The following is a 13,726-nucleotide window of genomic DNA, read 5'->3' as shown; positions in this document are numbered from 1 at the left end:
TGCTAGAGAAGAACCCAAAAGACTTGAATTTAATATCAGCTCTGCCAGTAATTGTGCAGTTTCAGACAGTAACCTGAGCCTGTTGGGATCAGTTTCCTCAACCACAGCTCTTTCTTCTATGCCAAATTGATGCCTTATTTATAATAGAATAGGCTATATCGATAAGCTAATACTGTTGTTGATGATAAGTCATCAAGAATATATGGAATTTTAGCCCTGGCCTGTGTGGTTCAGTTGAAGCATTGTCCTGTAAACGGAAAGTTGTAGATTCAATTCCTAGTCATGGCACATACTTAGGTAGTGGGTTCGATTCCCAATCAAGGCATGTATGAGAGGCAGCCGATCGATGTTTCTGTCTTACATTGATGTTTCTCGCTCTCTCCCTCCCTTCATCTTTTTATAAAATCAATGGGCATGTCCTCAGGTGAAGATCAAAAAAAAATTTTTTAAGTGTGGGGAGTTTTGGTATTTGAGCTAACAGGTAGACCAAAATATGTAAATATAAAAAGATAAAATTCCAGGCCTAAAGATGATTCCTTAGGCCTTTTTGAGCAGAACTGTATAAGTAAATAAAAATTGAGGAACAGTATTGTTAACATATAAATCATAGTCAAAAGCAAGTCTCAAGCCATGTTTAGTTATAAAAGACTTTTGTGAAATAAAGACTAACAGAAACGTAAAGTTCCTGGTTACATGGAATAGAATCATAAAACTTGGGTTCCTTACATACTGAGATGACATCAAAAGAAGAATAACTGAAGTCCTTCATAGGGAAAATCCTATTTAAGAGATGAACTATATGCAGGTTATATTATGGGAGTAAAAACTTAAATGAAAACTAAAAACAACTCCATAAAGGAATCTCTGCTTGAGAAAAAGATACTATGCTTGCATTGACTATCCTTAATAATTCTGGAGACAGTACTCCTATTTGGCTAGCTTTTTAAAAGCTAAAACAGAGTGGTAAAAGAATGACTGTTACTCTTTGGGACATTTGGCCAGAAAATAGTAGGACCCCAAGGTTTGTGATTTAGTCTTGTAGCCAAAGCAAATAGCTACATTTTTTCAAAAATTAAAAATCTTGACATTTAACTTTCAAACACCAAAATTTTAGCTAGTATGTATTTGATTACCTTTTTGATGGAGGAATTTTCTCTTTAAAAAAACACGATGCAAAAATATTTAGTTCATGTTCTTTGTTATTATTATTAAATAGACAAAATATTTTTAATATGTGAGGTATAAATTTTATTAAAATGAACTTGATTTAGCTTCTTTAAAAAATTCACAGAAAAGTTTTCCCTTTGTAAAGAAAATTTTGGGTTTTTTTCTATTCTGAATAAACTTTGTTTTTATGAGTGTAATAGTTTATAATTATGGGATTAAAAAATTAATAATTATTTCTGCTTTTATAGTTCTACTTGTCCAATTCTGAAAGGGAACATTATGAAAAAGAATTCAGCCAAGAACGACAACAAGAAATTTTGAGAAGAACAGCCAGGGACTTACCTATCTATACCACGTCAGGCTCAAGGAGTAAGAAAAACTAATCTTAACCTTTCCTACTCAAATAATTTTTATAATATGGTCATTCCTGCCAAGATATATTTACACAATTTGACTATGGATATTGTGATTCCACAAATAACATGGGCAGGAACAAGATTTCCCTGTGTTTGTATCTTCTATGGTATTTTAGATATAGACGTGTACATATATTGATAGATATTTTTAAGAGGCTCTCCTGAATGTGAGTCTCTTTTCTTTGCATATACTTTTTTTTTCTAAATTAGTGTTTATGACTGAAAGTATCAGTTATTCTTAGTAAACTATCATTTGGAAATTTGGTTTTGAATTTTAATATTGTGTGTCATCACCAAGTAACTTTTTAAAAGTCAAGAATGTGCTGACTTGAAAGGGAGAGGGACAATAAGACACAAAGTGGTAAAAAACTTGTTCAGAGTTATAAAGCTAATATCAGAGAGCCAGGATTTGAACATAGGCCTTTGTGGTCCCAAAGTTGTTGGTCTGTCCCCTGTCCCACTGCCTCCATTGAGAGATCTGTGAGTGCTGTAGCAGCTTCCTCTCCTCAAGGGTAGAGCCTTATGATAGGGGTGAAACTATGAGTCAACAAAGTATTCGTTTAAATTCAGGAAATTGTTTTAAATTATATATTATGTAACTCATTAATTCTTTCAAATGCTAGATAATAGTAATAACTAACAATTATTCTGTTCATAGTGCTTTGTGCACATGAACTCATTTAAACTTCACAACAGTCCTATGAGGATGATACTGTTGTCTATACTTTATAGAATAGGAAACGGAGATCTGAAGGGCTTAAGTTCTCAATAATTATTTCAAGGTCAGACAGATATATGTGAAAAAACAGGTTTACATTGAAGAACTCTGGCTTCAGAACCCACCATGCTTGTCAGTTTCAAGGGAAAATAAAAGTACTTTCCTTTTGATACACATTGTGAGATTTTAAGTATAAAGTTTGCACAAGATTTTGTAGGGTATATTTGACCAAGTTTTTTATTTTTTTATGCACTTATTGCTGTCCTTTCTGCATAACTGGTATATTGCTATATGGAATGGAAACATGGACTTCAGATCAAACCTCAACTTTCCATGACTAGTACAGTGAGAGTCACTTAAACTTTCTAAGCCCTAGTTTCTTCACTTTAAAATGAGGATAATAATACCTACCTCTCTGAGTTAGTGGAAGTATTAAATGAGATTCATAAATGAGATAAGCACTTAGTATGGATCTTTGTACATAATAAATTGTCAGTAAATGATATCTAATTTAAAATAATCCTTTTTAATATTTAATTATGAAAGCTCTGTTTTACAATAATTGTTAGTAATTATAGTTCTGCAGATTAGATATTTTTAACCCAGGGTCTAAGATTTCAGAGAATTTATGAAGTCCTGAGATTATACACAAAGTTTTGGGTCATTTTTCAAGTAACCTATTCATAGCAAGAGCATCTGATTTTAATCGCAGTATATGTGCCCCAAAGAGTTAGGAGGCATGATATAAAACCTTCACCCTTAAAGCTTTACTACTTTTCATTATTGATAATGGCTATCCTCTAATCTGAACAGTAACCTTTATGTATTGAACACTACACTAGGAATCCTGCCAAACACTTTATTGGTGATTGTTTAATCATCAGAATAACTCTGAGGTGGGTGCTGCACTTATCCCCATGTTAGAGTTGAAGACGTGGGATGCAGTGAGGTACCCAGCATTCTCAATGGCCAGGTCTGGGACGTGTGCCTTATGTTCTCATTACTGGCAAGTCCTGCTCTGGGGAAGCATTTTATACTGGATTTCAACTGCTTAGAATCCCAAATGCTGGGGCTTTTTTGTTTCTTTTTTCTTACTATAGAAGCACTACACATTCATCTTTAAAGAACAAAATTACAGAATACGTGTTACAGAAAGTCGACCTTTTATAGACTAGAGATCACTGAAAGTAATGGAGCTGCCTTCACAGACAGGATTTGGGGACCCAAGTACCAGGGTGGGATCTTCTCACTGAATTCCTGTTTGTGCTTTTTCAAGCCATGTGGACATATCTTTCTCTCTTTGGGAAACAAAATGTCTCTTTATAAACCTTCTTCCCTCCAGTCTTGATTCAACCAGCAATTATCTCCAGCTTTGTCCCATACTGTTTATGTCAACTCCACTAACACAGTGTCCTTCTCCACTTTTTGTGTGTGTGTCTTTTTCTCTGCCTGGAATGATTATTTTCTCCTCTCTAAATCCAGTTTAAAGTTTTAATTCACTGTCCACCTCTATTCGGCTTCTGTTCATTTTTAACGAGAATTGATTTAAAAAGTCTTCTTGGAACATCTCAAATTTCTACCTGGTAGGCTATATAAGTCACTGCCTTTTAGTTAGCAATGTCCATCTCACCTCATTAACTTTATCTAAGCATCTGGTGGCCAGGAGTTCTCCCATGGTCTCTAACACAGTGTTTCACTAAACAGGCATTAGGAGATATCTATGGCGTAAATCTATTCCTGGGTGTTCTCCATTACAGCTGTTCGTACACTTTTTAATCTCCCTGGTTTTCTCTCCCTCACTGTCTTTTACCATCATAGAGTCTGACTTTATATTTTATTAGAAATAGTAATTTTATTATACTTACTGCTTAATGGAGAATTTTATATGTTCTAGGTTTCATTTTAATGTGAAAAATAGTTCATTATACTTGGTATAATTTGCATTTACAGAAGAGGAAAATGAGGCTTTTAGAAAGTAAATTGCTAACCCAAGGTTACCAGCTAGTCAGTGGGAGAATTAGTATCAAACCTGATGACAGGATTACTACTTGTCAACTTCCCCAGAGCTGTTTATAAAAGAAATGAAAGCAAATTTTATAGTCAAATTCACTGACCTTGTACATCCTCAATGACTTACTTTTAATTCTTAAATGTAGCCATCAGGTATTGTGAAAGATGTCAGTTGATCAAACCTGACCGTGCGCATCATTGCTCAGCATGTGACATGTAAGTGTTACCCTCATTTGCTTCCCTTTAACCCCAGCATTGGAAATTGGTGACAGGAGAAAAAAGGGGAAGGAACATTTTATATGCTTTATACTTAGCAAAAAACACTTCTTCCTCTCCCATTATTTGCTACACACGTGGGCTAACATAAATATTTCCATAAGCTAGAATACACTTGGGAGTAGTCTTTGATAACAGTTCCTATAGTAGTCGATGGAATTTTCTTTAAATATATTTTCTATGTTTACGCTTAACATAATATTGATGAACAAGTAATAACCCCTTTAAGAATATTTTTTCCTAGATTAAAAAAACCAAAATGACAATTTTCTTGTTTTTTATTATTATTGTTGATATTAAAACCTAACAAACCACACACAAAAATGTTTTTTCAATTTCCACCTCTAACATTGTTCCTAGAAACACTTCAGAGATTTTATTTCTTATGTGCTTGTGAGAAGGTAATGTGTGGAAGGAAAGATCCCTTGTTTGTTTGGGAATCCCAGTTAATCCTTGAACTTGAGTTAGACAAGCTACTTAAGCTTCTGGCTATTAGTTTACTCATTTGTTATGTTATTTGAGATGATCCGTGGTTTGACTTTATAAATATATAGGTTATATATACCAGTGGGGAGGTAAATTTTGGGATTTTTTTTCTGATTGTAAAAGTATAGTAGTGCTTATCTGTGGTGTAGAATTTTATAAAATATGTAGGAAAATAACCATCTATAAACCCATGAGAGTTAATATTTTAACACAGTTGCTTCTAAAGTTTTATTTTTATGACTTGCACATATTTAAAATAGAGATTATCTGTATTTCACTTTATTTCCTTCAGCTGATTTGTGAGTTGGACTAGCTAACGTACCAAGTGCTCTATGCACCATATCTGTATATTAAAATGTCACTTGATATAGTTCAAGGCAACTGTCTATGCTCAGCTGAATTCTCAGTATAAAAAAAATTGTTATGTCTAACCTATGAAAACGTTGGTGGAAATATCAGAAATTTTCTCTAATCCACTGTTTACTGGGTTGGTTTTTCCAAGATGTATTTGTAAAAAGGAGAATTATCTGCAGTTAGAATTACAATAATATTCTGCATGGATTTTCTTATGCTTATTTGTTTTCTAGATGTATTCTTAAGATGGATCATCACTGTCCTTGGTATGTATAAAAATACAAGAAGTCACATATTGGGATGGGGAATCAGGAAGGAGAGAATTTAAAGTGATTTGTAAACCTCAGCATTCCTAAATTTTCAAGGGCAATTTAGTTATTCATATACAACAAGATGTATGTGTATATATATATATATACATATATATATACATACACACACACATACACACATATATGTATGTACATGTTTATATTAAATGTTTTCCTTAAAAAATATTGTCTGGTGTTATTTACCCAAATAATTATATATTAAGAATTAACATTAAAATTCCAAATTCCCTGGGATGGGAGAAATAGACAAAAAACTGTACTTGAAAAATAACTAAATAAAATTAATTAAAATTTTAAAAAATTCCAAATTCCTTATAGAATTTATTAAAAGCATATATCCACAATTAAGACATACTCCCTACTTCCCAAATGACCCATTTCCAAATAATAATTAAGGTTTTTGAAATGTCTTATTTATTATTATTGATGTGGTTTTAAAGAAAAACATACAATTTACCACCTTAACCATTTGTAGTGTTCAGTAGTGTGAACTATGTTCACACTGTGCAAATAGTCTTCAGAACTTTTTCATCTTGCAAAACTCTGTCCAAATTAAACAACTTCTCATTTCCCCTCCCTGAACCCTGGCCAACATTCTAGTTTTTGTTTTTGTGCATTTATGGATTTGTCTTTATTTTTACAGTGTGACCTTCTATATTCTTCTAGGGTGAATAACTGTGTGGGATTTTCTAACTACAAATTCTTCCTGCTGTTTTTATTGTATTCCTTATTATATTGCCTTTTTGTGGCTGCAACAGTTTTACAGTACTTTATAAAATTTTGGATGGTAAGTCTTTTTCTATCTTAAAACATGTATTTAAGACTTTTTAAGATCTCTATACATAAAGAATTTATTCTCTATTACAAGTAGATATACTTTTTTTAAATCTTATTATGAGTTAGAATTCATAATGGATGAGAGGTCAGAGTTAATATTTCATTCACATAAAAGTGTTTATTTGCAAATCAATATTTTTAAAAATTACCCAACATTTGAAAAATTATTTTATCGTTCAATTACAGTTGTCTGTATTTTCTCCCCACCCCCTCCAAACTCACCTCCCTCCCTTGCTTCTACCCTCCCCCCTGGTTTTGTCCATGTGTCTTTTATAGTAGTTCCTGAAAACCCTTCTCCCCGTAGTCCCCCCCTTCCCCTCTGTATTTGCAAATAAATGAATATTAAACAAGTTATTGTGAGCTGCTTTTTAATGATCCAAACTGTTTACAGCCACACTGTAATAATAGACATACCAATTTTGAGGAAGTAATTGCTTTTATTCAAGTTGATGAGACTTACTGCAGTTTTATAGTAATCAAAGTGATATTGCCAGGCCTAGATAATCTCCAATCTCTTTCCTGTCTCTATAGATATTAATCCTCTTTCTGTTATGAGTTGGAAATGTTTTTTCCATATTTCCAAGTTTTATCTTACAAACCTGTTTTACTTTTATCAAATCAAAATTTTATATTTTAAAGCAGTATTTTTATAACTTCTGGTTTATGCTTTTTTTTTTAAGCTATACATTTAAAATGTGATTTCTCGCTTTAGTCTCTTTGCTATAAATTTATGTAAATATTTACCTATGTTTTCTTCTGGAATTTTTATTGTTTTTATTTCACATTTAAACCTTTGATTTAAAAAATATATATTTAATTTATTTATTTTTAGAGAGAGGAATAAGGATGGAGAAAGAGGTAGAGAGACATCAATATGTGAGAGATATATCAATCAGTTGCCTGTTGGATTCCCCCAACTGGGCATCTGGCCCACAACTCAGGCATGTGCCTTAACTGGGAATCAAACGTCACCCTTTAAGTTCACAGACTGGCACTCAATCCACTGAGCCACACCAGTCAGGGCTGATTTTTTTTTTTTTTTTCGATCAAGAGAATGAGAAAAACACTGATGTGAGAGAGAAACCTTGATCGGTCACCTTCTTGTATGCACTCCAACTGGGGACTGAACCCACAACATGGCTATGCACCCCAACCAGGAATCAAACCAGCAGCCTTTCAGTCTACGGGACAATGCTCCAACCAACTGAGCCATACCACCCAGGGCAAAACACACTTATTTTTCCAGGAAATATCTAATATATTTTGGACGGATTTTATTTAAAACATTATTAAATTTTTTAAGTTTGATTATTTAAAACCGGGGATACTGGCATTGCCTTTGTGCATATTACAAAGACTACCCCATTTCTTTGTGGTCTTAGCCTAATGAATTTTGGCCTCTCTTCTTTCCCTACCTGGTATCTTTGTTCAATTTACAACCTACTTAACCATACTCAGTGGCCCTGTTTGAAGGAAGAGGATTCGGTGCCAGATGAATAAAGTCCAAATTATAGAATTTTGCATTTCTTTATCAGGAACTTCAGCACCTTTTGCATGCTATGATTTATTAATTAAAGAATAGTTTCTTAACTTTTTTAGGTTAATTATGTTAAAGAAATACTAGTAAACTTAACTCTTTTTCTTTTATAAATATATTTTATTGATTATGCTATTACAGTCCCATTTCCCCCCCCATTCCCATCCACCCTGCACACCCTCTCCCACCCACATTCCTCCCCTTTAGTTTATGTCTACATGTCATAAGTTCTTTAGCTTCTACATTTCCCATACTATTCTTACCCTCCCCGTCTATTTTCTACCTACTGTCTATGCTACTTAATTCTCTGTACCTTTTCCCCTCTCTCCTCCTCCCACTCCCCTGTTGCTAACCCTCCATGTGATCTACATATCTGTGGTTCTGTTCCTATTCTAGTTTGCTTAGTTTGTTTTTGTTTTTGTTTTAGGTGTGGTTGTTAGTAATTGTAAGTTTGCTGATATTTTACTATGCATGCTTTTTATCTTCTTTTCCTTACCTAAGTCCCTTTAACATTTCATATCATAAGGGCTTGGTGATGATGAACTCTTTTAACTTGACCTTATCTGAGAAGCACTTTGTCTGCCCTTACATTCTAAATGAAAGCTTTGCTGGACAAAGCAATCTTGGATGTAGGTCCTTGCCCTTCATGACTTGGAATACTTCCTTCCAGCTCCTTCTTGCCTGCAAGGTCTCTTTTGAGAAATCAGCTGACAGTCTGATGGGTATTCCTTTGTAGATTACTGTCTCCTTATCTCTTGCTGCTTCTAGGATTCTCTCCTTCATTTTTATCTTGGCTAATGTAATGATGATGTGCCTTGGTGTGTTCCTCCTTTGGTCCAGCTTCTTTGGGACTGAGCTTTCTGGACTTCCTGGAAGTCTATTTCCTTTGCCAGATTGGGGAAGTTCTCCTTCATTATTTGTTCAAATAGCTTTTCCACTTGTTGCTCTTCTTTTTCCCCTCTGGTTCCCCTATAATTTGGATCTTGGAACATTTAAAGATGTTCTGGAGGTTGCCTAGGGTGGGGCAACCCAGTTGCTGGGTTGTGATGCCGTATGTGGGGGTGGGGTTCAAGAAGGGATAGTGGTGCTTGCTCTGCTCTCTGTCAGATCTCAGTCCCCTCTGCCACTTCCCCCAAGCAAACTGTGCCTTTCTGGTGCTGATTCCTGTGATGGGTGGTCTTTTGTGCATTCTAGGACCCAGTGGGTCTCTTCAGTGAACTCTCCTGTGAGGCTGGGAGTTTCTCCTTATGCCTCAATCCCCACAGATATTTTTAGTTGGTGTTTTAAGGCTTTATTGGGACCCTGGGTTGAGTGGTCTGTCTCCCTCCCCAGTGCCACCTGGTTCATCTGCACTCGAATGTGGGACTGCCTCGTCAGCCAGCTGCCTTGTGTGCAATGCTTCACTTCACAGTCACTTCCTCGCTGGGTCTGCTCGTTGCTACCACGCACCTGGGATCTGCCAGCTGCCACCTGCGCACCCAGGGTCCGCCTGCTGCCATCTTACACACCCGGGGTTTGTCAGCTGCTACCTTGTGCGCCCAGTACCACCACTCTTTGTGTTGCAATACCTCTCCGCCTGGCTGCCCGATTCCACCCTTCCTACTGGTCTGGATGAATGTGTCTATCTTTTAACTCCTTGGTTGTCTGACTTCCATACAGTTCAATTTTCTGTCAGTTCTGGTTGTTGTTTTATTTCTGAATTGTTGTTGTCCTTATTTTGGTTGTACAAGGAGGCACAGTGTGTCTACCTATGCCTCCATCTTGGCTGGAAGTCAACTCTACCTTTTTCTTTATTTATTCAACAAGTATTTACTTAGCACCTATAATGTTCCAGGCAGTTGGGATATATCTGTAAACAAAACAAACAGTCATATCTTTGGAATTTACTTTTGAAAAGAGGGAGTAAAATAATAAACATCGTAAATAAGTAAATTATATATTAGGAAGTAAATGCTATGGAAAAAAATAAACTAAGGTAAGGGGATTTGACAAGTGTGTGGGAGCATGTGGGTTGGGCAGGTTGCAGCATTTAAAGAGTGATCAGGTAGACCTCAGAAGTTTTGAGAGAAGACTTGAAAGAAGTTAGTGAACATCTGAGAGAACAGTTATGTAGCCAAAGCAGGAGCACCTAAATATATAAAGTAAATATTAACAGACATAAAGGGGGATATAGACAACAATACAGTAAATAGTTGGGGACTTTAATACCTGACTTTCATCATCCAAACAAAAACAAAGTCAGTAAAGAAACATCTGCCTCAAATGACATGTTAGTCCATATGTACTTAACAGATGTATATAGAACACTTCATCAAAAAGTCACAGAATACACATTCTTCTTAAGCACACTTGGAACATTCTCATCTCAGAATACAGTCATCCCTTGCTGTATCGCGGTTCAATTAGTGTGGCTTCACTGTGTTGTGAGTTTTTTTAAATATCTAATTCTGTATCATGGAGTTTTCTCTAGCACAGGATTTTGCAGTATATAGGTATTTATATAATATTTATGATTTTAACTATTTTTGCCTAAAATACTTAAAACAATAATATTTAAATGTTAATTCAAACATATTAAAAGAATATTAAATTGAAATAAAATACAGTATCTATTTCATCAGCGGATAAATACCATACTGTACACAATGGAAATACAATACGCCACTACCACTTGCGCAAGTTTGCCAATGTGAGATTGTACACAGCATACTGTTGGCTGATAGAATGGGAGGTGACCAACCACAGCACTGTGTTCTGTATCCTGGGCGCCGATTGGCTCAGTGACCATAGCATCAGTCTGTTTGCTCTCCCGCACTGTGCCCATATGTTCAGCATCTCTCCTTGTCCACTTCACATCAACGTCTGATCGCTGCATGTAGTGTTGCTCTGTGATGTTGTGTTTTTTTGTGAAATTTTCGTAAAAGTTTTAATTTATTTCAAGCCCTGTGATACCACCCAAATGTTCTGCGCCTTCTAAGTCTTCTGGCAGTGAACCCAAGCTCCAGAGGAATATGCTTACCATCAAAGAGAAGGTGGAACTTCTCGACATGTTAAAGGAAGGCAAAAGCTACACAGCTGTAGGCCACCATTACAGGATCAATGAATCTACTGTTTAATACGTAAAGAAAGATGAGAAGAATATTAGGTCTATGGCAACAATGACTTTTAACAAGACTGCAAAGACGGCGGTCACTTCCCTCAATAAGGCCATTGTGAGGATGGAGTCTGCATTGGCCCTGTGGATAAATGACTGCAGGAAGAAGAATATCTTGCTGGATACCAACACCATCTGGACGAAGACCAAGAAACTTTGATAGTTTTGCAGAAAGCACAAATGTTCACGACAGCGACAAGAATGAAGATGAAGCCGATGATGCAGAAGAAGGACCATTGAGTGCTCCCACCAGATCAACCCCATTCAGTGCCAGCAAGGGTTGGTTTGACAAATTTCAGAGAAGCTTTGGACTCAAGAGCGTTTCTTTGCATGGAGAAGCTGCCTCTGTGGATAAAAAGCAGCACCAGCAACTCCCCATAACTATGTTCATCATTTGGACAAAGGGATCAGTTATGCCTACACTTTTAGAGGAAACAGAAGTTATAGCCCATGGCGAAGATACTGCACCACCTGATGAACCGCCTGATGAAGTGGTGCCTTCAGAAGAGCTGTGATGCTCTTCTTGGCTGTGCAGTACATTAATTTCATCATCATCAAATTCATTGGCATCAGTACTGCACAGCTACATAATTCATGATCTTCATCATTCAAGTTGTAGTATACTTCACTGGTGAGTACTCATATAGAATCTTATATGTTAAAATTATGTAGGTTTAAAAGTGTAGAAAGTGTTTAAGAGCATATAAAGTGTTTATAAGAGTGTGGGAAAGGTTTATAGGAGTGTGGGAAGGGCTTATAAAGCCTTAAAATATATATAAGTAATAAATATAATGCTGCTACTTTGCGGATTTTCACCTATCACGGGAGTCTCTGGAACATAACTCTTGTGATAGGTGAGGGATCACTGTAAATCTCTTGTTCACAAAACAAGTCTTACTAAATTTAAAAAAATTAACCTACAAAGCATCTTTTCCAGCCACAATGGTCTGAAACTAGAAGTCAATTACAAGAACAAAACTGGAATATTCACAAATATGCAGACATAACATGGTACTAAACAAACCAGTGGGTAAAGGAAGATGTAAAAAAAATACCTTGAGACAAATGAAAATATAGGTACAATACACCAAAACTCATGAAATGCAACAAAAACAGTTCATAGAGGGAAGTTCATAGCAATAAATGACTATCAAGAAATAAGAGAGCCTTAGCCAGGTAGCTCAGTTGGTTAGAACACTGTCCCAACCCCAAGGTTGAGGGTCCCAACCCACTCAGACACATACATGAATTAACCAATGAATGCATAAATAAGTGGAACAACAAATTGTTTCTCTTCCTTTCCTTCTTACTCTTTTTCTCAAATCAATAAATAAAAGTAAGATTTCAACCCAACTTTACACCTCAAAGAACTCAAAAAAGAAGAAAAAATGAACCCCACGTCAGCAGAAGGAAGGAAATAATGAAGATCAGAGCAGAGATAAATGAAATAGACTTTAAAAAGACAACAGAAAGATCAGTGAAAGTAAGAGCTGAGTTTTTGTATTGATAAACGAAAGAGACAAACCTTTACCTACACTCACCAGGGAAAAAAAGAGTACTCAAATACAATAAAAAATAAAAGAGGAGACATTACAACTGATGTCACAAAAATAAAGGATTATAAGAAACTACAATGAACAACCGTATGCCCAAAATTAGACAACCTAGAAGAAATAGATACATTTCTACCTTCTCTCCTTCCCTTCCTCTAGAAAGATAAATAAATAAAATCTTTTAAAAAAAATTTTAAAGGGAGAAAACATTACTTTAAAAAAAAAAAAAGCCTCCCAACAAAAGTCCAGGACTAGATGACTTCACTGATGAATTTCACCAAACATTTAAATAGCTAATGCCAGTCTTTCTCAAACTTTTTCAATGAATAGAAGAAGGAAGAACGCTTCCAAACTCACTTTATGAGGCCAGCATAACCCTGACACAGAAACCAGACAAGTCACTACAAGAAAATTACATGCTAAAATCCCTGGGGAACATAAAAATCTTCAACAGAATATAAGCAAACTGATTTCAGCAGTACATTAATAAGAATCATACACCTTGATCAAGTGGATTCATTCCAACTATGCAAGGATGCTTCACTGTCTGCAAATTGATCGATGTGATGCGCCACATTAACAAAATGAAGGATAAAAATCATGCTTATCTCAATAGATGCAGAAAAAGCAAAATTCAGTATCTATATGTGATAAAATTCAACAAAGTGGGTATAGAGGGAACCTACTGCACCACAATAAAGGCCTTATATTCCAAATGTACAGCTAACACCATGCTTTTCCTCTAAAATTAGAAACAAGACAAAGATGATACTTTTTTACTCGACATTATATTGAAAGTCATAGCCAGAGCTATTTTGCGTGATTAAGAAATAAAGACATGATATTTGGGAAGAAAGTAAAACTCTCTTTTTGTAGATGACATGAT

At 35.4% G+C, this 13,726-nt stretch overlaps 1 protein-coding gene across 1 annotated transcript in view; it reads left to right on the top strand.

Moving 5' to 3' along the window:
- Positions 1-13,726, top strand: part of ZDHHC20 (zinc finger DHHC-type palmitoyltransferase 20) — an 86,220-nt gene that overhangs the window by 35,533 nt on the left and 36,961 nt on the right. The window contains exons 4-7 of the mRNA XM_037157818.2: positions 1,416-1,536; positions 4,458-4,527; positions 5,661-5,693; positions 6,426-6,546. Of these exons, the coding sequence (XP_037013713.2) occupies positions 1,416-1,536; positions 4,458-4,527; positions 5,661-5,693; positions 6,426-6,546 (345 nt within the window). The remainder of the gene's footprint in view (positions 1-1,415; positions 1,537-4,457; positions 4,528-5,660; positions 5,694-6,425; positions 6,547-13,726) is intronic.

The sequence above is a fragment of the Artibeus jamaicensis genome, unplaced genomic scaffold (genome assembly GCF_021234435.1).
Source record: "Artibeus jamaicensis isolate MK-2021 breed Jamaican fruit bat unplaced genomic scaffold, CSHL_Jam_final contig_3188, whole genome shotgun sequence".
NCBI classification, from domain to species: Eukaryota; Metazoa; Chordata; class Mammalia; order Chiroptera; family Phyllostomidae; genus Artibeus; species Artibeus jamaicensis.
This window is presented reverse-complemented; position numbering and strand designations above follow the sequence as displayed.